The sequence below is a fragment of the Anomaloglossus baeobatrachus genome, chromosome 1 (genome assembly GCF_048569485.1).
Source record: "Anomaloglossus baeobatrachus isolate aAnoBae1 chromosome 1, aAnoBae1.hap1, whole genome shotgun sequence".
NCBI lineage: Eukaryota > Metazoa > Chordata > Amphibia > Anura > Aromobatidae > Anomaloglossus > Anomaloglossus baeobatrachus.
Genome location: NC_134353.1, coordinates 321,340,003 through 321,366,758, shown reverse-complemented (window position 1 = coordinate 321,366,758; position 26,756 = coordinate 321,340,003). Strand labels below are relative to the sequence as shown.

The 26,756-nt window shown below is 43.7% G+C and overlaps 1 protein-coding gene across 8 annotated transcripts in view; it reads left to right on the top strand.

The window, feature by feature from the left end:
* The window catches only part of RUFY3 (RUN and FYVE domain containing 3), a 143,658-nt gene that overhangs the window by 95,438 nt on the left and 21,464 nt on the right, over window positions 1–26,756 (top strand). For 5 of the 8 annotated variants that reach the window (XM_075351590.1, XM_075351597.1, XM_075351605.1 and 2 more), the window contains 6 exons: window positions 700–769; window positions 4,348–4,428; window positions 4,906–4,989; window positions 7,364–7,531; window positions 11,929–12,026; window positions 26,052–26,171. In XM_075351590.1, coding sequence (XP_075207705.1) covers window positions 700–769; window positions 4,348–4,428; window positions 4,906–4,989; window positions 7,364–7,531; window positions 11,929–12,026; window positions 26,052–26,171 — 621 coding nt within the window. Of the gene's footprint in view, window positions 1–699; window positions 770–4,347; window positions 4,429–4,905; window positions 4,990–7,363; window positions 7,532–11,928; window positions 12,027–21,370; window positions 21,693–26,051; window positions 26,172–26,756 lie in introns of those variants that run through there. The other 3 variants (XM_075351628.1, XM_075351636.1, XM_075351643.1) reach the window with 1 other exon arrangement.

The following is a 26,756-nucleotide window of genomic DNA, read 5'->3' as shown; positions in this document are numbered from 1 at the left end:
TTGAGGAGGGGATCGGGGGCTAGAGAAGTTAAGGCTCTTGGAAAGAGGGGAGAGAGAAAAAGGATAATCGCCATGTCATGAAGGGGTTAATGTGTGCACTTTAGACACATTGATGCAATACATATATTTCTATTGAGTACATATTGGTTTATCTATTAATCCATTATTTATTTTTTTCCTTTGATATCATGCTATACTTTGAATGCCTCATGCACCCTTCTTGTTTAACAATGATATAAATTGATATTTTAGAGACGTGCTTACTGGTATTCACGAGTCACTTGTAATCTCTGTGGAAATAAAATTGTGTACATTTTCCGGTCTGTGGGAATACCAATATTTGTTCAGGATGAATGAACCGCTCTCTTTTGTTTTAGGTCATTCTTCGTATAATAAAGATTTGATTTTTCGGATGAATTTTTGTAGTCTTCTATTTAAGTTGTGTAAATATTTACCATAGTTTCTATGACTGCATAGCCGCATTTAATTGCACTTGTTATTGGCCTGTATACACATTTGTAGGTTTTTGTCTACAATTCTGTTATTGTAGACATTCAGGAATGGGAAACCGTAACCAGCTTGTATTGCTATACTTTAGCCAAAGTATATTTGCCTTCACTGCGTAAGATCAAATTTGGTAAAAAAAAAAATAATACATTTTTAAAAAATGGTACTATCTTTGTTTTCTGTTTTTTACAGTGCCACAGTTAACAATTTGCAGACAAAGGTGGACGCATTAGAAAAATCCAACACTAAACTAACGGAGGAGGTATGTTCTCTTTTGAACACTAAAGTGGCAATTCAGAGATGATACAACACTATAGACCAAAAGAGTGTCCTTGTTAAGTTTTTTTTTTTTGTGTAACCTAATTTCCATTTTTTTAAACATTTTGCAGTTTTGCTATCACAGAGCCACATCTAATAAACTGCTTCATATAAGATTAGCGGCTTTCACATTAGCAATAAGAATTTAGTGAGGTGTAAATGAATGATGTGTCTGTAATAGTTGCATAGACGGTGGTAATAAATACAAATATTTAAAGAAACAATTCATCTTTCTTGTGCTGCCTTAATCAGGTGCAGCATGAATCGGACACCGGCTGCGGATGCCGTGTACAGTGGAACCTTGGTTAACGAGAACAATCCGTTCTGGGAGTGTGCTTGTTAACCAAGTTACTCGTTCAGCAAAGCAAGATTTCCCATAGGAAATCATTGCAATGCAGACGATTCGTTCCACAACTTGTTAAATGTCCCATCCTGGTCCCCTATTCTGTCATTCCACACACGCACAAACACGTACACAAACACGTACAAATGCACACGCACATTATGCTCACCTTACCTTCCGTTCCATCGCCGGTCTCCTGGGACTTGCTGTTCTCCGGTTCGGGCTGTGTATCGGGTTACCATAACGACGAGGGAGGAACTTCCGCTCCCAGCGCGCTGATGTCAAAGGCAGGAGCCACTTGCCTCTGACTGGTCAGCGTGCTGCCTTTGAGTAGCGGTGACAGGAAGTTCCTGCTTCGTCGCTATGGATGTCGATGCACAGCCTGGAGTGAAGCGGAGCAGCGAACTACAGGACCCAGGAGGCCGGCGATGAAACGGAAGGTACACATATTATATGCTCACCTTACCTTCCGTTCCACCGCTGGCCTCATGGTACTTGTAGTTCGCCGCGAGGACGTCGCGATGTACCCGGGAACTATAAGAACCATGAGACCTGCGGTGGAACGGAAGGTAAGGTGAGCATAATAGTGTGTGTGTGTGTGTGTGTGTGTGTGTGTGTGTGTGTGTGTGCGTTTGTGTGGACTGCAAGTGCGGGTCAGAGCGCAGTGGATGGATGGAACCGGAAGTGTGTGCGGTGAGAATTTTGCTCGTACTGCAAAGCTTTCTCGTAAACCGGGTTACAAATTTACAGAAAGATTTGCCTGTTAAGCGAAATTCTTGTTAAGTGGGTTACTCGTTAAGCGAGGTACCACTGTATATTCTATTCCTGAAACACCACTGCCATTTAGACAAAGCATACTATAAAAGCTGGCTAGGCAACTCTGTGTGTCATGGGAGTATTTTAAGGAAAGTCTTTAGCAGCTTCCTCCCGCCTCGCCCCCATGACTGACAGGTTTCTCCGTGTGTGTGCGTGTGTGTGTGTGTGTGTGTGTGTGTGTGTGTGTGTGTATAAAGGAAGAAGCCTGTCAGTCAAAAAGGATTGGGGTAAAGAAAAGCCACCAGTGACCTGCCAGGACTTGTCATCCGAGATGCATAGTCCCAGGCTGGCTTCTTCAAAGTATGATTTCTCAAAAACAAATAGATTTCACAGTATAACATATGTAGAAGCAATAATATAATAATCCTCAATTCAAGCCAAAACACCTTTCTTTTATCAAACATTTGGAATTTTATTTTTTTTTTTTCTTTTGTTAAAGAAGAAACATTCAAGGTTTAGACCTACTGATAGGAAATTGATAGATTGTGAGCCCCAATGAGCACAGTGATGAATGCAAAGCGCTGTGGGATATGCTGATGCTATAATAAATAAAGCTATGATGGCTCCATGTAAAAATAACATACACTGGGTGCAGACTTATTAGGCAAGTTGTATTTTAGCGGGGGTTTTTTTATTGTTGATCAACATCTATGTTCTCAATCAACCCAAAGCTTAATATTTTTGGAACTTGTAGTGGGTTTTTTTTTAGATTTGGCTATCTTAGGAGGATATCTGTTTGTGCAACTAACTATTACTGTGCAGAATTATTAGGCAACTTAATAAAAACCAAATATATTCCCATCTCACTTGTTTATTTTCACCAGATAAACCAATATAACTGCACAAAATTTAGAAATAAACATTTCTGACATGCAAAAACAAAACCCAAAAAAATTACTGACCAATATAGCCACCTTTCTTTCTGATGACATTCAACAGCCTACCATCCATAGATTCTGTCAGTTGCTTGATCTGTTTACGATCAACATTGCGTGCAGCAGCCACTACAGCCTCCCAGACACTGTTCCGAGAGGTGTACTGTTTTACCTCCCTGTAGATCTTACATTTTATGAGGGACCACAGGTTCTCTATGGGGTTCAGATCAGGTGAACAAGGGGGTCATGTCATATTTTTTATCCTTTAGACTCTTACTAGCTATCCACGCTGTGGAGTAGTTGGATGCATGTGATGGAGCATTGTCCTGCATGACAATCATGTTTTTCTTTAACGATACCGACTTCTTCCTGTACCATTGCTTGAAGAAGTTGTCTTCCAGAAACTGGCAGTAGATCTGGGAGTTGAGCTTCACTCCATCCTCAATCCTGAAAGGTCCCACAAGTTCATCTTTGATGATACCAGCCCATACCAGTATCCACCTCCACCTTGCTGGCGTCTGAGTCGGAGTGGAGCTCTCTGCCCTTTACTGATCCAGCCTCTGGCCCATTCATCTGACCCATCAAGAGTCACTCTCATTTCATCAGTCCATAAAACCTTTCAAAAATCAGTCTTAAGATATTTCTTGGCCCAGTCTTGACATTTTATCTTATGTTTCCTGTTCAAAGGTGGTCATTTTTCAGCCTTCCTTACCTTGGCCATGTTCCTGAGTATGGCACACCTTTTGCTTTTTGATACTCCAGTAACGTTGCAGCTCTGAAATATGGCCAAACTGCTGGCAAATGGCATCTTGGCAGCTTTACGCTTGATTTTCCTCAATTCATGGGCAGTATTTTGCACCTTTTTTTTTCCCAACACGCTTCCTGCGACTCTGTTGGCTATTTGACATGAAACGCTTGATTGTTCGGTGATCACGCTTCAAGAGTTTGAACAGCTCAAATACATCTTCGTCAAAGCAAGATGGATTGTCAGCACCATGAGGTGTCAGATTATATCTCCTATTATAAATTATGGAGAAAAGGAATGAGGAGCAGTCAACACAGGGAAAAATAAGAATTGGGTAATTACAGTCAGGTGGAGCTGCAGTGTTAACCAGCAGTTTTTTAGTTTTCTCCAAAGCTGAATTCACAGCCACACAGATCATTAGTGCTGTGTAATGTCTCACATACGTTTATAGATAGAGAAGCAGGGATTCTTCTGTTTGTGTGCTATTCATGGGAGACATCATAACTGCAGGTCTCAACCCACCAGCTCAGAGAGGACTGAATATTAGTGAGAGAGTCCACAGAGGGGGGAAAATGCTGGATACAAGTCATGTAATGGCAAGAAATAGTGTTTATCCTCATATCACAAGACAGCTTATCCAGAAATGAACTGAAATAACGGGTACGCTTTAACAAAATTGGTAAAGTATCAAGTAATGATTCAGAAAAAAAAATCATCATGTAAAATATTGTTTTATTTTTCAGCTTGCTGTAGCAAACAACAGAATCATTACCATGCAGGAGGAAATGGAGCGGATGAAGGAAGACAGTACATACTTTTCCAAGGTAGGCTTGGTGTAAGAGAGGGTATGATACTTGAGGCATCAGTTGTATACTGGGAGAGCCAAGTGCAGCTTGGTTTGCATAAAAAAGTGGGATGCATGTCTTACGTCAGAATTATTACGAGTTTGATATTTTTTATTTTTTTTTTTTACACCTCACTAAAAAGGGAGTTTGGATAGGATGCATCTTAAAATGCACCACATTTAATAATGTTGTGCCCCATAAATTGGGCACATAATACATCAAATTTAAGGGCTCATTGAGATAGGCCAATAATTATGAAACAAGTGGGGTTTTTTTGTTTTTTTTTTTCTTTATTTCTTCCCCCCCCCCCCCCCGTCTAAATGACCATCTTAACGATTACTTCCCCATGTAGCTGATCAGTGGTCATTTAAAAGCTAACATTGGCCAGTCTGAAAGGGCCCTACTAACTTATCTTACCGTTCTTATTGCCACTTATGAATTATTTTATTTTTTAAGGGGAACAAGCAAGAGCGAACAGCAGACGGGCAAATGCTAAGTGAAGTCAGGAAACACTTAAAGGAAGAAACACAGTTGAGACTGGTAAGATCACATTGTCCTTTTACAAGAACAATCCGAACTGTAAAATAGGTAATCTTTTCAGCACCCAGTTCAATAATTGTGTGTCCTTACTTTTCTCTTTGAAAGGTATTTTTCAAAGTAAATGGGCTAAAAATTCTGTGTTGCTTCCTTTCACATTTTCTCATTAGGGTTTGTGTGATGTGTAGCTGTACTCTACCCCTCTAAAAAGCCTAGATCTATATAATTGTAGCTGCAAGCTCTAGGGAAAACATAGAAGTACATATTTACTCTTTATTTTGTTCAGTGGTAACTGTATAACGCCTTATGTAGCCATCACCACCTGTTTATTGCTACTGTCAACTTTAAGAGCTTATCCAGGACTTAGTTTTTAGGCCCATTTTAAAAAAATAAAAAAAAGACAGGTGCTAACGACCTGTCTGATCTACCTGGCATCGGCTGAGATCATTCACTGACCACTCCTGGAGGCAATTCTACTGCTTTACATTAACAGAGCAGCTCTTCCTCTTCTGGGTTTCTTTTTCGATAGGGTATGACTGCTGTCGTCATGCTGATTGACAGGTCCGGCTCCCTGCAGTTATCCGGTAGGGAGAATGCTATCATTCAGGATCTTGATGGCATCCGTCAACAGAGCACAGCAGAAGAGAAGTTGCTGATCTGTCAACATGTCATCAATGGAATCGCCAGCACAACATTGGAAACTACCTGTCTTTTAATTCTTGGGGCCCATAGTGAAAAAAATTTTAATAGCCCCGGATAACTCATCATCTTTCCCCCATCTCACTCTACCAGCCCACCTAATCTATCAATCAATGTCAATGGCTGCTCACTCTCCCCAGTCCCACATACTCACTGCCTGAGGGTAACCCTAGACTCTGCTCTTTCCTTCAAGCCACATATCTAAGCCCTTTCCACCTTCTGCTGACTCCAAATAAAAAATATTTCCCAGATCTGTAGATTCCTTGACCAACACTAGTGCATACCCTTATTATCCCCTGGCTCAACTACTGCAACCTCTTGCTCTCTGGCCTCACTTCTAACACTTGCACCCCTCCAATCTATCCTACACTCTGCTGCCCGACTAATGCACCTGTCTCCGCACTATTCCCCGGCCTCTCCTCTCTGCCAATCTCTTCACTGGCTTTCCATTACCCAAAGACTCCAGTTTAAAACCCTAACCATGACATACAAAGCCATCCACAACCTGTCTCCTCCATACATCTGTGACCTAGTCTCCCGGTACTTACCTGCACGCAACCTCCGATCCTCACATGAGCGCCTTCTCTCCTGCCCCCTTATCTCCTCTTCCCACAATCGCATACAAGATTTCTCCCGTGCTTCCCCCATACTCTGGAACTCTCTACCACAGCATATCAGACTCTCGCCTACCATGGAACCCTTCAAAAAGAACCTGAAGACCCACCTATTCAGACAAACCTACAACCTGCATTAACCCTTAGTCCACTATACTGCTGCCCGACCAGCTGTACCCTCACCTACTGTATCCTCACCCACCTCTGCAGACTGTGAACCCTCACGGGCAGGGTCCTCTCTCTTCCTGTAGCAGTCTGTGCCTTGTATTGTTCAGGATTATTGTACTTGTCTATGTATGCTTCCCCCTTTTAACATGTAAAACACCATAGAATAAATGGCACTATAATAATAACTACATTGTTAGCTATTAAACGGTATCCACTACAGAGAATTCTCAGTTTTGATCTTAAAATGTAGAGAGTAAAGTGGGCAACTTTCTACAACCCGCACAAAAAAGATTTGTTGCTTTAAGGCTATGTGCCCACGTAGCATATTTTCATGCAGTTACGCTGCGTTCTGCACCGCAGCGTAACTGCATGCGTCCCCAACACAATCTATGAAGATTGTGCATTTTCCATGCCCACGTGGCATATTGGAACGCAGCGTTTCGGCTGCTGCTGAAGCGCTGCGTTCTAAGAAGTGATATGTCACTTCTTTCATGCGCTTTGCATGCAGCCCCCGCTCTGTCTATGGGAGAGGCTGCATCCAGAGCGCATGAAATCTGCTTTTCAGTACGCAATGTTACTGCAGCGATTAGAAGCGCACGTGTGCTGTTCAAATCGCTGCAGAAATTTCTGCAGGGACAGAACGCAACGTGGGCACATAGGCTAAAAATGTACAATGAATTTGAGGAGCACAGATTTTAGAATCTCTTTAAAAAAAAAACATAAAAAGCCATAAACAAATAAAAGCTGATTAAGTACATTATAACTAAAAGTAAAGAAAATAAAGACTACATAAGAAGCCAGAAGCATTGGTACTCCTAAATTTAAAATATGCATACTAAAGGATAAACGTAGAAGCCGACATTTGTCCACTTGTTCCTATGTATTTTCTGTTTTAGGACATAGAAAAAGAACTGGAGGTTCAAATAGGAATGAGACAAGAGATGGAAATGGCTATGAAGATGCTGGATAAGGATGTCTGTGAAAAGCAAGACGCCTTAGCAGCACTCAGACAACAACTTGATGATCTCAGGGCATTAAAGCATGAGTTGTCCTTTAAACTTCAGGTAGGAAGACAAAGACTGAGGCATCACAGGGAAGGTGTCGTGCAAAAAAAAAAAATATCAATAACTGAAAAAATGTAAAGTATTAATGTTTTGTTTAGATATTATTATTTGTTTTTAATTGAGCAAAATGTAAAAAAAAAAATAATAAAAAAAATATATATTTTCCACTCTTAAACACTAGGGGGAGCAGCTTCTGAAATTCTACAGAAATCCCACTGTAGAAATAACCTGGATTACAGCTGCAGTAAAAGTGGGCAGAATCTGCTCTCCTGTGTGTGATGTCACCCCCCCCCTTCCCCAATCTGGGTGTTTCCAAGGGATAACATAGAATAAAATTTAGGATCACAGTGCGGAGCCATTTTGCTAGTGACCAGAAATGTCTACAGTATCACCAAGGACAGCATAAGTATCACACAGAATAGGATTAGATACACAGCTCAGCAGGCAGTATCACACAGGAGAGGATTATATACAGCTCAGCAGACAGTATCACACAGGCTAGGATTAGATACACAGCTCTGCAGGCAGTATCACACAAGCTAGTATTAGATACACGGCATGGGAGGGAACGGGGGGGGTGTCATTGGAGACTGTAGCGGCGGGGGAGGGGTGCCAGTACTCACGCACTGCTCTGCATGCACGCCCGCTGCAGCAAGGAGAGTGGAGGGGGTGTCATTGGATTGGAGACGGTAGCAGAGGCGGCGGTGGGGGGGGAGTAGTGCCGGTGTATACACACACACACCTGCTGCATGCACCGCCGGCAGTGGTGGCGCGGGGGGGGGGGGGGGGGTAGCAGGGCTCGCTAGAGTGGAGGGAGGGGGTGTCATTGGAGATGGTAACAGTGGGGGGAGAGGAGGCAGCCCTGTGCCCCTTACTCATACATCCTGTTGGTTGACAGGGGTAAAGTGGAGCAAACCGCATACGCTGTGGGGCTCCACAATGATGGTGCTGATCTCCTCCCTCTGCTGTGATCTGGACAGCCCAGGGATCACATCAGACGCCTTCTCTAATGTTACTAAATGGGGTCGAAAACCGACTATCAGAGTGAATGCACAGAGGGCTGCCATAAAGAAGGTGAGTAACTGTCGTTACAAACACCAAATCCAAGATGGCAGCCCCCAGTGCTTCAGTAAAACTAGAATCTAAATAAAAACTAAATAAGCAGTGATTTTTAATTTTGTATTAAAAATACTTGATTTCATAGTCACTGTTATTAATACAAAAATAAAAAACCGCAACACCCTTCCTTTAAAGGAACACTCTAGGAGAAGGCATTCCTTATTGTTACTTATCGCATAAAAAGGTGGGCCTTTTCAGCTAAGTAATAGTTACAGAGGTGAAGCTTTTGTTACTCATTTCAGGACCAGGCCATTTTTCCCTGTTCCTGACAACATTTTTTGGGTTTTATCGTACCTTTAATTTCTATTCCTTTTTTTTTCCTCCTCTGTTATCAGGACAAAATATAAAGAAAGATGAGAAATAGGGTTTTTTTTTTTTTTTTTTTTTTTTTTATTTATTCCCTTTACAACACTGCTCCCATTGAAGTGGACTGAGCAGTGTCACACATTTAAACAACTGCTACGATAAGTGGACGGAGTGGGGCTCACATTACCACTGCTCCCATGGAAGTGAATGAAGCTGGGGGTCACACATTACACCACTGCTTTCATAGAAGTGGATGAAGCTGGGGGTCACACATTACACCACTGCTTTCATAGAAGTGAATGAAGCTGGGGGTCACACATTACACCACTGCTTTCATAGAAGTGGATGAAGCTGGGGGTCACACATTACACTACTGCTTTCATAGAAGTGGATGAAGCTGGGGGTCACACATTACATCACTGCTTTCCTAGAAGTGGATGATGCTGGGAGGTCACACATTCCACCACTGCTTTCATAGAAGTGGATGAAGCTGGGGGTCACACATTCCACCACTGCTTTCATAGAAGTGGATGAAGCTGGGGGTCACACATTCCACCACTGCTTTCTTAGAAGTGGATGAAGCTGGGGTCACACAGTACTCCACTGTTTTCATAGAAGTGGATTAAGGGGTGTCGCACATTTCGCTACTGTTCCCCTGGAAGTGTACAGTACAAGGAACACGCATTAGGCCACTGCTCTCATATGAGTGCATGGAGCGGGGCCACAAACATCTAATCCCATCCTGTGATCCACTCTCCTGAGTCCTCACTCCTCACTTTGATCCTAAACTTCATCCTCCTTTATCCTTTTGCAAACACCCAGAAAGGGAGGAGCGTGACATCACACACGTCAGTAGGTCCCGTCCACTTTTTTCTGCAGTCATAATGTGAGTTTACAATATACTAGGTTTTTATGGCAAATTTCACCAGTTGCCCCCTCTAGTGTTTAAAAAATGGAAAATATAAAAAACATAACATTTTTCACATTTTTATACTGTTAGTTATTTTTTAAAAATAAATTTAAACTTTAACACTTAAAATTTTTGAAATTTTGGAAAAATTTGAAATTTTAAAAGCTTCTGCTGTCTGCCTGCACCCCTACATCACATGATCACTATGCTGAGTAAAGCAAATCTGTATACACAAGCACTAGTTCAGAGCTGTGTATACAGCATGGAAAAAGTTAAACATTTTTATTAAACATTGTTTGTTTGCCTTCTCTATGGGTAGTGTGGAGTTGTCACATAGCCAGCTCCCTATTCCCACAGCTGAACAATCGCCTGCACACTGCTTACTCTGTATTGAGATTTTAAAATATCAATTTTGGGTAAAGTCTGGACGGCCTGAATGCTTTTAGTGTATGGGCAGTGTAGAAGTAATTAAAGGAGTTGTCCACTACTAGGACAACACATTCTCATTCCACTTGTTTTCTCCATGTAAAATAATAAAGCCTATACTCACCTCTCATATCAACGCAGTTGCAGCGGTAATGTGGTTCACTTTCCCGGGGCTCACATGACGTCACACGAGCCCTACATCCAGTCACCTCCGTCTTCCTGCCGTCGGACCAATCAACAGGAAGTGAGCGCTGAGGCTATTAGTGGACAACCCCTTTAAACCCTTAAGACCGCGGACGGTAAAGTTACATCCTAGCGGTCATAGTGTTAATCACCACCTGCTGCTGCAGGCGGGGATACGTGCACATGTCAGCTGATTTATACAGCTGACGTGTGCCTTGCAGGTACGAGTGGAATTGCTATCCACCCATACCTGTTAACCCCTTAAATGGCGCTGTCAAGACTTGACAGCGCCATATTAACGGCAATTGCTGTAGATCTGTACTCACAGGCAGATACCAGAAGTCACGTGACGTGATCACATGGATCCAGTGGTTGTCATGGTAGCACAGGGTCATGTGATGACTCTTGTAGCTCACATGACTAAACTCCTGTAAGAAGCAGCCGATAACTGCAGCTTACAGGAGATGAACATTTCTCCCGGTCTGAGCGATTCTGCTCTGATCGGGAGAAATCAATGAGCAATCAGACAACTGATCCATATAGTCCCCTAGGAATATTAGTAAATTGAAAAAAAAAGTATAAAAGAAGTTTTGAAAAAAATAAAAAAAACTAAAAGTTCAAATCACCCCTCTTTCGCCCCATTTGAAAATTAAAGGGTTAAAAAAAATAAAAAAATATACACACATTTAATATTGCCGCTTTCAGAAATGCCTGATCTATCAAAATATAAAATCAATTAATCTAATTGGTGAATGATGTAGCAGCAAAAAAATTCTAAATGCCAAAATTGGGTTTTTGGTCAATGCATATTTTGCGCAAAATGCAATAACAGGCGATCAAAACGTAGCATTGGCACAAAAATGGTACCGCTAAAAAATGTCAGCCCGAGACGCAAAAAATAGCCGTCACTGAACTATAGATCCCGAATAATGAGAACACTACAGGTTGCGGAAAAAGGCGCAAAACGTACACCACTTTTTTCGAACAAACTTCTGATTGATTTTTTTATTATTGACCCCTTAGATAAAAGTAAACCTATACATGTTTGGTGTCTACGAACTCGCACCAACCTCCAGCATCACAACAACACATCGGTTTTACTATATAGGGAACTCTGTGAATAAAATATCCCAAAAGCAATAGTGCAATCACACTTTTGTTTTTTTGCAATTTTTCCGCATTTGGAATTTTTTTGTTTTCCAGTACACTATATGGTAAAACTCATGGTTTCTTTTAAAAGTACAGCTTGTTCCGCAAAAAAACAAGCCCTCACATGACCAGATTGACTGAAAAATAAAAAAAGTTACATCTCTCAGAAGAAGAATAGCAAAAAAAACCCCGGAAAGCGCAAAATTGACCGCTCGTGAAGGGGTTAAAGCAAGTAATACATTGTGTGAAACTGATATGTGCAGTAATGACTGATGTCTAAACATCTGGTAAATCTCCTTTTTAGAGCTCAGATTTGGCAGTGAAACAGAAGACTGAGTTAAACAGTCGCTTGGAAGAGAAAACCAATCAGATGGCTGCCACTATCAAACAGCTGGAGCAGAGGTAACACGCGGAATAATCTAATGCTTTATATTATACATATTGCTCCAAGATTGTTGAATTGTTGTCGGAAGAGGTTTTTGTTTTTTTTTTTAAATTGCAGGAAATTAATAAAGGGGGGAAAAAGGGCAATTTTCTGGCTTTGCAATCTCTGAACAAAAGTGTCTTCTTTAAGCTACATAAAGCGGACTTTTTTTCTTATTGTGAACAATTTGACGCTGCAATAGAATATTTTGACTTTCATTCAACTTTTAAATTTAATGGTCCCCCTTTAACATCTTTTAATAATATATGTTTAGGCCCGGTTCACACTTATGCTCCGACATTCCATGTGTCTCTTCCTTTTTAAGAACCGACAAATGGAATTCATGGCAAAAATGGATCTGGTGCATAACTAATGGAAATGATGGGAGCAGAAGAGCCCCATTGATAATTATGAGCTTGTTCCTCTGTGTCCGTTTTTAGAAGAGGGAAAAATTGCAGAACGGATCAGTTTGTTTTTTAACAGATAAGAGAGAAATGGAATGGAAAAGCAAGTGTGAGCCCAGGAGGGTTGGGTGCTCTGTTTTGGAATATTGAGCTTTATATCTACTGTAAAGATATTGTTTAGTGCAGTATTGGGAGATTACTGCATTTAACCCATTTATAAAACTATATAGCTAAAGAGTAACTAGTAAAGTGCTGAACTCAATGGCAGCAATAAAAACCTTCCACACCAAAAAGTTATACTGCTACATACTATTAAATTTATTGGCAAGTATGTTATAACAGATTGTTGCCATTAGTGAGGGTTCCAGTGCTCAAACCCCCTACTGATCAAACATTTATCATCAATTCTGTGTGTAGTCGATAATTATCAGTCTAGGATCAACACTGAAGAGTAAAACAAATGAGACAAAATTGCTGTGGATTTCATCTACAGATTTCCATAAGATAATCTATAGGAGATCACAGTATTGGGCAGTTGAAACTTCATCTACACAGTTTTTCTGCATTAGCCTGCCCTATGGTTTTTGAAATCTGCAGCATGTAAGTCTCTGTTAAGGATTTTTCAGACTTATTTTAAAGGGGTACTCTGGGAAGATAAACATTATGTACTGACAGGGCCGGATTATAGGCGGGGCAGACGGGGCTTCAGCCCAGGGGCCCCCACCACAAAAGCCTCTGAGGGGGCCCCCACCACCATCTGTGTGTCCGCCATTTTATTAATGCCGCAGTGGTTCAAGACCGCACTGTACCTTTAAGGTATTTCAATCCCGGCCATCACTGTGCTGCAGACATGCCCACTGCACGCTGTGTGGGCTGCGTCTGCCAGGATGACGTCACCGCGCACCTGCTGCTGCTTCTTCCTTCCGTAGAGGAGCTTGTGGGAGGACCGGAGGTCTCAGTGGATCCCGTAAGTATGAGGTCATTAATCATGGTGCCGGCCGGGCAGGAGACTGCAGTGAGGAGGGAGCAGGGCGCCGCTGATAACTCCAGACCGGATTCCATAGTGTCAGCGGCCACTCTGCCCGGGATCAGTGTGAGATATTGCAGGAGTGTGCTCTGCTGCAGATCAGGTCGGGCTGTCAGTGCCGGGTCATCGGCTGCAGCCTCATCCCTCCCCTGCAATAACTCACACTGAGCTCCAGCAGAGAGCACAGACATCACTACACAGATCCTGCACTGGTTACATCTGAGCCTGCAGCACACATTACACTATATGGCCCATATTACATATAGAATATGTTATATCCTGTCCTGTAGGTCCAGGTGTGATCAGTGCAGGGGATTGTATATCTGTGCACATGGTATACCACATCCAGTGTACAGAGTAGTGTGATATACTGTGTACACACATCAGATGGTATATAATAATGTGTATATTGTATAACATCTGGTGTCTGTATCACAGTATATTGTGTACCAGTCATGTATTCTCCTGTACACTGTACAGGAGCGTACCTTTGGGGGGCATGCGTCATATTTGCCCCTGCACAGTAATCAGGGGGGCACCATTAAAAAGTGAGGCAGCAGTATGGTGGGAGAATATTGTAAGTGGAGAGTATTGGTGGAGAAAAGTGTGAGGGGCATAGTATAGAGAGTGGGTAGTGGGGGGGGGGGGGATAAGCGGTATGGAGAAGGGGCAGCATGGTGGGCAGTGTGAGGGCACAGTATGCTGAGGAGGGGGAATGTGAGATTGAGTTGCACTATAGTGATTTTGATACTGAGGGTGAGGGCAGTATAGAGAGGGGATAGCATGGGGACATTGTGAGGGTACAGCTCAGGAGGGGGCGTGTGAGGAGGGGGCACAGTATAGACATTTGGAAGTATAGTGGGGACACAATGTACAGGACGGTGTGACGAGGGGGCCCAGAACTGAAAGAAGAGGCCATGTACCATAAGAGGGACATTGTGTGGGTCATTTTATGCAGGGAGCACAGTGAGGGGCAATTATTTATTCAGGCGCACAGCGTAGGTCATATATTTATATTTAGGAGCATTATAATCATTCTGCTATTTATTTATAAGGGCATAATGTTGAGATGTGCTGCAGAAGGCCCGGGAAGTCTGCAGAGAGGAGCTGTGGATGTGAAAACTCATCATGACGTCTGGACAAGATGGAGAAGAAAGAATAAGATGACTCCGATCAGAGAAGATGTCACCTACAAGGTACCTGGATGTAACTGTATGTTTGTGATACTCAATGCTTCATAAATACTGATAACTCCCAGCATTTTCTTACAATTGTTAAGGACATACTGGGAGTTGTTAATTCATGTGATACAAATGTATATGGGGATGTGACATTACAATATATTGTTGTAGTAAATTTGGTACTGTAGTCATGTATTGGTGGTTCTGGTGATATATTCGTTTACTGATGAGGGTGCTAGCAGGGGCGTAACTACCGCGGTCGTCATTATGACCGGGCCCGGGAGGTTAGGGGCCCGGCGCCCGCCAGGCAGATCAGCAGCCAGCTCCTGTCAGTGAGAGAGGAGCTGCGCTGTTCTGCCGCAGACCACGCGGCTGCTATTTGAACCGGTGCCGCCGACGACACCGGGCCCCCCTGCCTGGTGTCAACCGCGGCATTGGGACCCCCTGCCTGGTGTCAGCTGCAGCGGCTCCCCCATCACCGTGCACAGTAATGATGAAGCATAGCGCTGCCGCGCTATGCATCATCATTCTACCCCTGTGCCTGCGCCGTGACGTCACTCCCGTGCGACTGTTGTGCTAAATGCACAGAGTGCAGGACGGGAGGACGCCGACCGCAACACCGGGAGAACAAGCAGCGGGGAGGACGAGCGGCGGTGAGGACAGAGCAGCGGCAAATTCGAGCAGCGGCGAAGGAAGGAGGGGAGGACGACAGCGAGGACAGAGCAGCGGGGAGGACGAGCAGCGGCGGGGGAACGAGGAGAGCGGCGAGGACAGAGCAGCGGGGAGGACGAGCAGCGGCGGGGGAACGAACAGCGGCGAGGATAGAGCAGCGGCGAGGACGAGCAGCGGCGGGGGAACGAGGAGACGTGAAGAGAGAGGGTACACGGAGGTCAGAGGCTTGGGGAGGCTGCATTATTTTACATGGAGGCTGCATTATTATACATGCAGGCCTGGGGAGGCTGCATTATTATACATGGAGGCCTGGGGAGGCTGCATTATTATACATGGAGGCCTTGGGAGGCTGCATTATTATACATGGAGGCCTTTGGAGGCTGCATTATTATACATGGAGGTCTGGAGAGGCTGCATTATTATAAATGGAGGCCTGGAGAGGCTGCATTATTATACATGGAGGACTGGAGAGGCTGCATTATTATACATGGAGGCCTGGAGAGGCTGCATTATTATACATGGAGGCTTGCTGCTATATTATACATGGAGGCAGGCTGCATTATTATACATGGAGGCCTGGGGAGGCTGGCTGCATTATTATACTTGGAGGCCTGGGGAGGCTGGCTGCATTATTATACTTGGTGGCCTAGGGAGGCTGGCTGCATTATTATACATGGAGGCCTGGGGAGGCTGGCTGCATTATTATACATGGAGGCCTGGGGAGGCTGGCTGCATTATTATACATAGAGGCATGGAGAGGCTGGCTGCATTATTATATATGGAGGCCTGGAGAGGCTGGCTGCATTATTATACATGGAGGACTGGGGAGGCTGGCTGCATTATTATACATGGAGGGCTGGGTGCATATTATATATGGAGGACTATGTGGTGTAGTATAATATATGGAGAACTATGAGAAATTAATTATAATAATTGAAGGGACTGGGGAGGCTGGCTGCATTATTATACATGGAGGCCTTGGGAGGCTGCATTATTATACATGGAGGCCTTTGGAGGCTGCATTATTATACATGGAGGTCTGGAGAGGCTGCATTATTATAAATGGAGGCCTGGAGAGGCTGCATTATTATACATGGAGGACTGGAGAGGCTGCATTATTATACATGGAGGCCTGGAGAGGCTGCATTATTATACATGGAGGCTTGCTGCTATATTATACATGGAGGCAGGCTGCATTATTATACATGGAGGCCTGGGGAGGCTGGCTGCATTATTATACTTGGAGGCCTGGGGAGGCTGGCTGCATTATTATACTTGGTGGCCTAGGGAGGCTGGCTGCATTATTATACATGGAGGCCTGGGGAGGCTGGCTGCATTATTATACATGGAGGCCTGGGGAGGCTGGCTGCATTATTATACATAGAGGCATGGAGAGGCTGGCTGCATTATTATATATGGAGGCCTGGAGAGGCTGGCTGCATTATTATACATGGAGGACTGGGGAGGCTGGCTGCATTATTATACATGGAGGGCTGGGTGCATATTATATATGGAGGACTATGTGGTGTAGTATAATATATGGAGAACTATGAGAAATTAATTATAATAATTGAAGGGACTGGGGAGGCTGGCTGCATTATTATACATGGAGGGCTGGGTGCATATTATACATGGAGGATTATGGGGGTGCATTATACTATATGGAGAACTATGGGGGTGCAGTATAATATATGGAGGACTATGTGGGGCAGTATTATATATTATGTACTATGGGGTGAATTATAATACATGGAGAACTATGGGAAATGCATTATAATACATGGAGGACTATGGAGCTGCATTCTAATATATGAAGGGTTATGTGGGACCCTTTACACTATATGGAAGGCTATGTGGGGGCCATTATTGTGTTTGTATCTTTGTCCCCCCTCGTATATAGTTCTCCAATCAGGGGATGGGAACGTTTTGTGCTGAGGGGAAAAAGGCTCTTTCCCTCAGCACCCAGCTTTCCCATGCTCTGTTATACATCTTCTCTCAGCACCCAGCTTTCTCATGCTCTGATATAGGAAAGCTGAGTGCTGAGGGAAAGATGTATAGCAAAGCATGGGGAAGCTGGGTGCCGAGGACAAGATGGATATCAGAACATAAGAAAGCTGGGTGCTGATAGAGGGATTTCAGATCATGGGAAATCTGGGTGCTGAGGGTAAGAGCCAAGTGTCAGTGTCATTATCCTGTACCCCAAGTGTCGGTGTATGTGGAGGGGGGCCCAGATCTGAACTTTGCACCGGGGCCCATCAAACTCTAGTTACGCCACTGGGTGCTAGTGATGTATTTTGGTATTGCTTTTGGTTCTGGTGCTGTACACCGTGTGCAGAATTATTAGGCAACTTGTATTTTAGAGGATTTTTTTTATTATTGATCAACAGTTCTCAATCAACCCAAAAGACTCATGAATGTCAAAGCTTAATATTTTTGGAAGTTGGAGTGGTTTTTTTTTCTAGATTTGGCTATCTTAGGAGGACATCTGTTTGTGCAGGTAACTATTACTGTGCAGAATTATTAGGCAACTTAATAAAAACCAAATCTATTCCCATCTCACTTGTTTATTGTCACCAGGTAAACCAATATAACTGCACAAAATTTAGAAATAAACATTTCTGACATGCAAAAACAAAACCCCCAAAAATGAGTGCCCAATATCACCCCCTTTCTTTATGATGACACTCAGCAGCCGACCATCCATAGATTCTGTCATCGCTTGATCTGTTTACGCTCAACATTGTGTGCAGCAGCCACCACAGCCTCCAGACACTGCTCCCAGAGGTGGACTGTTTTCCCTCCCTGTAGATCTCACATTTTATGAGGGACCACAGGTGCTCTATGGGGCTCAGATCAGGTGAACAAGGGGGCCATGTCATTATTTTTTCATCTTTTAGACCTTTACTGGCCAGCCACGCTGTGGAGTAGTTGGATGCATGTGATGGAGCATTGTCCCGCATGAAAATGTTTTTCTTGAACGATACCGACTTCTTCCTGTACCACTGCTTGAAGAAGTTGTCTTCCAGAAACTGGCAGTAGGTCTGGGAGTTGAGCTTCACTCCATCCTCAACCCGAAAAGGTCCCACAAGTTCATCTTGGATGATCCCAGCCCATACCAGTGCCCACCTCCACCTTGCTGATGTCTGAGTCACAGTGGAGCTCTATGCCCTTTACTGATCCAGCCTCTGGCCCAACCATCTGCCCATCAAGAGTCACTCTCATTTCATCAGTCCATAAAACCTTTGAAAAATCAGTCTTAAGATATTTCTTGGCCCAGTCTTGACGTTTTATCTTCTGTTTCTTGGTCAGAGGTGGTGGTTTTTCAGCCATCCTTACCATGGCCATGCCCCTGAGTATGGCACACCTTGTGCTCTTTGATACTCCAGTAACGTTGCAGCTCTGAAATATGGCTAAACTGGTGGCAAATGGCATCTTGGCAGCTTCACGCTTGATTTTTCTCAATTCATAGGGAGTTATTTTGCGCCTATTTTGCTTCTTGCGACCCTGTTGGCTATTTGCCATGAAACGCTTGATTGTTCGGTGATCACGCTTCAAAAGTTTGGCCATTTCAAGACTGCTGCATCCCTCTGCAAGACATCGCACAATATGGACTTTTCAGAGCCCGTCACATCTCTCTTCTGACCCATTTTACCAAAGGAAAAGAAGTTGCCTAATAATTAAACACACCTTATATAGGGTGTTGATGTCATTACACCGCACCCCTCCTCATTACAGAGAGGCACATCACCTGATTTACTTAATTGGTAGTTGGCTCTCAGCCTATACAGCTTGGAGTAGGACGACATGTATAAAAAGTATCATGGGAGCAAAATACTCATTTGCCTAATAATTCTGCACACAGTGTATTTATGTACATTTTACTGATTCTGATCCTGTACACACGTAGCAAGCCATAATTTGTAAAATTACATGACCGCAAGGGTTTCTACATTATGTTAGTAGCATTAAAGGTGTTGTCCAGGTTTGTGATGAAAGTTTCTATGTGACTGCAGACTTCTGAATGCTCAGTGTGCACACTGCACACTGTCAGGACTCTCCGATGCCAGCAGTGAGCGCTTGAGGGCATGTAACTATTGAGTGAGGCTGCAGACGTCCTAATTTGAATGTGGCCGGAAGTAAGCAAATCGCATACTTGCAGTGCCATGACTACTTGCTCATGGCACGGGAAAATCATGACAGTGTGCAGTCCGCAAGCTGTGAGAATTCAGAAGTCTGCAGTCATATAGGATAACTACAAATTTTCCTTGTCGACCTGGATAACCCCTTTAATAATAAAAGTAAGCCCCGTAGCATGCCCAATCCAACAACCTGTAATATACTCAATGTAAGGATTTAGCTCTGCTTGCTAATTCCAGAAGTGATCACATGACCACTTGCAGGTCATTTTAATACTTTGAGTCACAATTAGCTTCTCTTCCTGCTTCTCTTTATGGGCTGTAGTATTTCACTGAACATTGAGAGAATTAGGAAGAGCAGCTCATCGGCACGTGTGAAAATGGCGTATGAGCGGTCACATGACAACTACTCAAACCGCATAAGCCGTGTATAGAAGGGGGCGCCAAACTGAACTCCTACTCCATGGACAGGAAAACCTAGATCCACCTCTGATACTGTGTATGGCATACCGTGTACAGACATCAGCTGCTATGTACTACTCCGGAGACAATACAATAGAGAGCACATTGTGATTTTCAGCAACCATTGCTGCCAGTGAGAACTTTCCCTTTCTGTATTTTTACTATTCCTTGGCTGTCTTAACATTGGGATCAATAAAAAAATGTGAGTAACTTTACTTTCTGAGTATAAGTGACGGCTGTGAGTGATCCTGGACTGTGTCTGTATTGTAGTACTGTAAATCTGAATGTGGCAGAACAGGATAAGATAAATGTTCATTGGATTTATATCTAAATGCTACATTCACACTCTACTGTTATGACTAAAAATGTTAACGTTATGGGGCCCCCACCAGATTTTCTGCCCAGGGGCCCCCACCAACCTTAATCCGGCCCTGTGTACTGATGTGTGACGCAACGTCCCAGACTGGAGGGGTGAGGAGCAGCTCCTGTCATACTGAATTACAAGTGATCTAAAGATAAGAGCTGCACTGGGCATCTATTGTGCATGAGTGAAGAAACTGTATATAATTTTAGTTTTTTTTTTTCTCTCAGAGTACCCCTTTATAACTCTTTTCAGTGTAGCAGGAGGGAAATTTGTAGTGAATCCACATTAAACTGAGCAGTGAACACTGGTAACTGAACATCCATCAGTGGGCTCATTATTACACTCAGATGTGGCGTTTGTATCTTTATTTTTCGGAGCTCTATTCCGCTGATTTATGACCCCAGACTATATTAAAGTTGTATGTTTAGGAAAATTTAATGAAATTAATACCCTGTAAAAGATACATGGCAAAACCTTTAATGAAATTGAAAAATGATTTTTAACCTCAAATACATGCAAAATTCAATATATAGTCCCCAAAGTTGGACAACCCCCCCCTTTTTTTTTCTTTTATTTATTTATTTATTTTTACTATAAAAGCATATAGAAATAATCATTTATGCTAGTGATTGGTCAGTTATTAAAATTGAAAATGTATTTTATAGCTGGATATATCTGCATCGACATACTTTTTATAGAAAATGATTAATGAGAACTTGTCCTGTATGTGTAATTTTCTTAATACTAGCACTTAATCTATATTTACAAATATTGATATCCGTGCTCCTTAAATTTTACAAAGGGCAATGCTAAAGCAGTAGGATTAAGCGAGAAGAGTAGAGCGCTAAGCTCAACTTTTGGCTTTAGCGGCACAAAACGGTTGTATTGTGGTGTCAGACGCCGCGGTTCTTTCATCCTGGCACAGGACTTGTTCTCTTTATGTTGTACTGTATATTTGTATGAATTTCCTAATTGTTCTTTTTCTTTTGATGTTCTCTGTTTTATTAATCATTTGCCCTTTTATATGTCATTTAACGTTTTGGTTTTTGGTTTTCCTTCTTAAATTAACAAACTAGTGAAAAGAATTTGGTGAAACAGGCAAAAACCTTAAGTAGTACAGCCAGTAAACTGTTACAGAAGCAGCACTAGGCGACTAACGCAAGGCGGCCTGCCAACACTAACAGAGGAACTCAGTAGCAGGAGGAAGGGAGACAGTCTGCCTTGTTACAAGCTACTACATAGATGTTAAATGTTGCCTACTGTTCTTTTGAAAACCGCTGCATTTTGAAGCCATGGCTCCTCCGTTCTGTTAACCTTTTTTTCCCTCCCACCCTCTCACTATAGATGAAATCTTTGTTAGACCCAACAAAAATTTGCCAAATAAACTTTTTAAAACCATGTCTTTTTGTTATGCTTCATCAACTCTCTAAACATCACAGAGGACACCACCGCTAAGCGATCACTAGAACCGGGGTCCTTTAAAGAAGCACTCTCTCAAAACCTTTTATTGCCTAAACCCATATACGTAGTGCAGGTGCAGTAATTTACTCACCGATTTGGCATCTTCTTTGTCGCTCCATTGGGAGACCCAGACAATTGGGTGTATAGCTTCTGCCTCCGGAGGCCACACAAAGTATTACACTTTAAAAAGTGTAACCCCTCCCCTCTGCCTATACACCCTCCCGTGCCTCACGGGCTCCTCAGTTTTTGTGCTTTGTGTTGAAGGAGGCAGACGTCCCTAGACAAGAACTTCTCTCTTTCTCTGGCAGCCAAAACCTCTCTTCAGTGGTGGCTTCTTCCCACTTCTCTGTCGAAGGGAAAATCTTTCCTGCCCCCATCCTGGGCTGTGGTCACGACGGACGCGAGTCTGTCAGGGTGGGGAGCGGTTTTTCTCCACCACAGGGCTCAGGGAACCTGGACTCCGACAGAGTCCTCCCTTCAGATCAATGTTCTGGAGATAAGGGCAGTGTATCTAGCCCTAAAGGCGTTCCATCGGTGGCTGGAGGGCAGGCAGATCCGCATACAGTCGGACAACGCCACGGCGGTCGCGTACATCAACCACCAGGGCGGCACGCGCAGCCGTCAAGCCTTCCAAGAAGTTCGGCGGACTCTGCTGTGGGCGGAGACCACAGCCTCCACCATCTCCGCAGTTCACATCCCGGGCGTAGAAAACTGGGAAGCAGACTTTCTCAGTCGCCAGGGCATGGACGCAGGAGAATGGTCTCTTCACCCGGACGTGTTTCAAGAGATCTGTTGCCGCTGGGGAACGCCGGACGTCGACCTCATGGCGTCTCGGCACAACAACAAAGTCCAGGCACGGTCTCAGGATCACAGAGCTCTGGCGGCGGACGCATTAGTTCAGGATTGGTCGCAGTTTCGACTGCCTTATGTATTTCCTCCTCTGGCAATGCTGCCCAGAGTGTTACGCAAGATCAGATCCGACTGCCGCCGCGCCATCCTCGTCGCTCCAGACTGGCCGAGGAGGTCGTGGTACCCGGATCTGTGGCACCTCACGGTGGGTCAACCGTGGGCACTCCCAGACCGACCAGACTTGCTGTCTCAAGGGCCATTTTTCCATCTGAATTCTGCGGCCCTCAACCTGACTGTGTGGCCATTGAGTCCTGGCTCCTAGCGTCCTCAGGGTTATCTCAAGATGTCATTGCCACTATGAGACAGGCCAGGAAACCAACGTCCGCCAAGATCTATCACAGGGCTTGGAGGATCTTCTTATCCTGGTGCTCTGATAAGGGTTTTACCCCCTGGCCGTTTGCCTTACCCACTTTTCTTTCCTTCCTTCAATCCGGAATGGACAAGGGTTTGTCTCTCGGCTCTCTCAAGGGACAAGTATCGGCGCTTTCCGTGTTTTTTCAGAAGCGTCTGGCCAGGCTTCCGCAGGTCCGCACGTTCCTGCAGGGAGTTTGCCACATAGTCCCACCTTACAAGCGGCCGCTGGAACCCTGGGATCTTAACAGGGTTCTAAGGGCTCTTCAGAAACCTCCTTTCGAGCCGCTGCGGGATGTCTCTCTATCACGTCTTTCGCAGAAGGTGGCTTTTCTAGTGGCAGTTACATCGCTCCGTAGAGTGTCGGAGCTTGCAGCGCTGTCATGCAAAGCCCCCTTCCTGGTTTTTCACCAGGATAAGGTGGTTCTGCGTCCGGTCCCGGAATTCCTCCCTAAGGTGGTATCCCCTTTTCATCTCAATCAGGATATCTCCTTACCTTCATTTTTCCCTCACCCAGTTCACCAATGTGAAAAGGATTTGCACTTGCTAGATCTAGTGAGAGCACTCCGGATCTAAGTGTCTCGCACGGCGCCACTGCGCCGTTCTGATGCGCTCTTTGTCCTTGTCGCTGGCCAGCGTAAGGGGTCGCAGGCTTCCAAGTCAACCTTGGCTCGGTGGATCAAGGAACCGATTTTTGAAGCTTACCGTTCTTCTGGGCTTCCGATTCCTTCAGGGCTGAAAGCCCATTCTACCAGAGCCGTGGGTGCGTCCTGGGCATTGCGGCACCGGGCTACGGCTCAGCAGGTGTGTCAGGCGGCTACCTGGTCTAGTCTGCACACTTTCACGAAACACTATCAGGTGCATACCTATGCCTCGGCAGATGCCAGTCTAGGTAGGCGAGTCCTTCAGGCGGCGGTTGCCCACCTGTAAGAGGGGGCCGTTTTCGGCTCCTTTTATCGGGGTATTCTTTTACCCACCCAGGGACTGCTTTTGGACGTCCCAATTGTCTGGGTCTCCCAATGGAGCGACAAAGAAGAAGGGAATTTTGTTTACTTACCGTAAATTCCTTTTCTTCTAGCTCCTATTGGGAGACCCAGCAACCGCCCCTGTTCCCTTCGGGCTGTTTGTTCTTTTGTGTACACATGTTGTTCATGTTGAATTGTTCCTTTGGTTCATGGTTTTAGTTCTCCGAACATCCTTCGGATTGAATTCACCTTAGACCATTTATAAGTTTCCTCCTTCCTGCTTTTGCACCAAAACTGAGGAGCCCGTGAGGCACGGGAGGGTGTATAGGCAGAGGGGAGGGGTTACACTTTTTAAAGTGTAATACTTTGTGTGGCCTCCGGAGGCAGAAGCTATACACCCAATTGTCTGGGTCTCCCAATAGGAGCTAGAAGAAAAGGAATTTACGGTAAGTAAACAAAATTCCCTTCTTCTCTGCTTTCCAGCGCCACTCCAGGTCTGTTCTGGGTCGCATGACAGCTATTCTGACTTGCTGGATCACACAAGGCTATGTGTCCATGAGGTGAGAGTTGATTTTACAGTGTAAGTTTATAGTGTCACGACGAAGCTTCTTAGATTTGCATTGTAAAAGTGACTTCGAGCTCACACAGACCCCAGTGTGTTCCGGCAAGTCTGAATAGCAGTCATACGACCCAGAAAACCAGAGTGGCACTGGGAGAGATGCTGATCGGCGAGTATATTAATGCACCGGCACTTACACAAGCTTAGGCAGTAAAATGTTTGGTGAGTGCAGCGCAGTAGTAGTTAAGAATAGGCACACAGTAAAATGTATGGACCTGGAGTACCACAGTTGTGTACAGCCAGCTACCACAGGCGCTACAAACAGCTGATCATTGGGGGTGCCGGGTGTCTGATTTTTTCCAATCTGATATTGATGGAGATCCTGAACAACCCCCATTAAGCAGTTTTTCTACTGTCTTATGCATTACACGTCTTCAGAGGGATTTATCTCAGCTTCTTATGTATATGCACCGTGTCAAGACCTAGATTTACCATCTGTCACCATAGCACAGTATAACTTTTAACACCGGTCTCTAAAATTATTTTCAGAAGTTGAGATTGTAGAGTAAAATTTAATTTTATTTTTGCTGCAGTTTTGAGGCTAAATTCTGTGTCAAATATCCATTGTCTGCACAGAAGCTGAAATTACTATCAAAACATACTAACATAAAGGCTTTCCTCCTATAAGGTAGTTTACATAATATGGTGACTCTCAAGACCATTTGATGTATCTAGATAAAGGATCATTACTAGTATGCCTAACCTTCTTGACTCTAAATGAGACTGTATAAGAGGAAAGGATTAAACAGTGTGATAGAGGGAACGATTTTATAACTGAAGATTAGCACAAATGCAAAATTTTTAAGAAAAGATAATTGAGAATTGTTAGTTCATGAGGAATTCACATATGTAATATCTACTAAGACATTTAGGGCCCGATTCATCAAAGTTTCTACGCTTGGAATCTGGCGTAAAAAGCTTTAAAAATTTGCACAGTTTTGGCACAACTCGAAACTGTGTAAAAAAATTTTGCAACTTTTGAGGTTCTTACTGTACATCATTTTTGTCCAATTCTGACAAATTCGGGCTAGGGTGGGTGTGTGGTGACCACCGCCCATCAAATTCATGACGAGTGACAGCATTAACTATGCCACAAACCTTACTTCTGTAGGTACTGGAGTAGGATTTGTGTCGAGGTGCACATAGAGGTGCACACCACTCTTGATTCATGAAGAGGCATACGTATAGGACTCCAGCACATGTGCTCGTCAAGAACATTATGAACAATCTTTATACATCATACAGTTTTTGCCTGCTTCACCATAAAGTTTCTGTAAATATTATGTAGGTTTTATCATCATTTTTTTTTATCTATCCATTTTCCACTTATTTACTTTGTTCTTGTTTTGAGTTTTATGTTTTATAATCCCTTCCTTATACCCACCACCTCCATTGCCTTTTTTGTTTGTGTTTTTTTTTTTTGTATTACCCTTTCATGTGAATGAAATCCAGATTGAAAGTGGCAGAGCGTCACCGGCTGGAGGCCGAAGAAGCCAACAGACTCTTCAAGCAAGAGTTTGGGGACAAGATTGAGAGTCTACAAATGGAAGTGGATCATCTCCAAAAGCAGTGGTGAAGAAATGATTGCTTGGTGTAGTTCTAGTCAGCAGCAGTGGTGATGCTATCTGGGTGTCTCTGGTGCCACGCATTTCCTAACCCCTTGCAGGTGGTGATATCTTTCATTGCACGCACATTAAAAGATTTTAGGATACTGTGTCCCAACTCTCAGGATTATCTGAACCCCCCTCCCTCAGGTTAATAAATTCTAATGATAAATGATGATGTTGGCATTGTAAGTAAAAGTTGTCACAACCTGCAAAGAACATAAAACTAATAACGTGTTCTTGTATAATCAATAAATTTCATGGCTGCTATCGGTGTTTCTGCCAGTCTTTATTCTGCCGTTCAGCTAATCATTGTGCAGATATGGGACCAAAATTACTTAGCTTCTCCTATTTTATTCACTAAACAAACCTCATAAGATCACGAACACATGAATGCTAAGAAATGCATGCAACAAGAGGAAATTTCTAATTGCTAATGTAAACACCATGCATTTGGATTAAAGGGTCCCATAACTGTATGATAGTATTATAGCTTTGCTTTCTGCTGCCTTATAAAACATTAGGCTTATAAAGAATACCCACATCATATAGA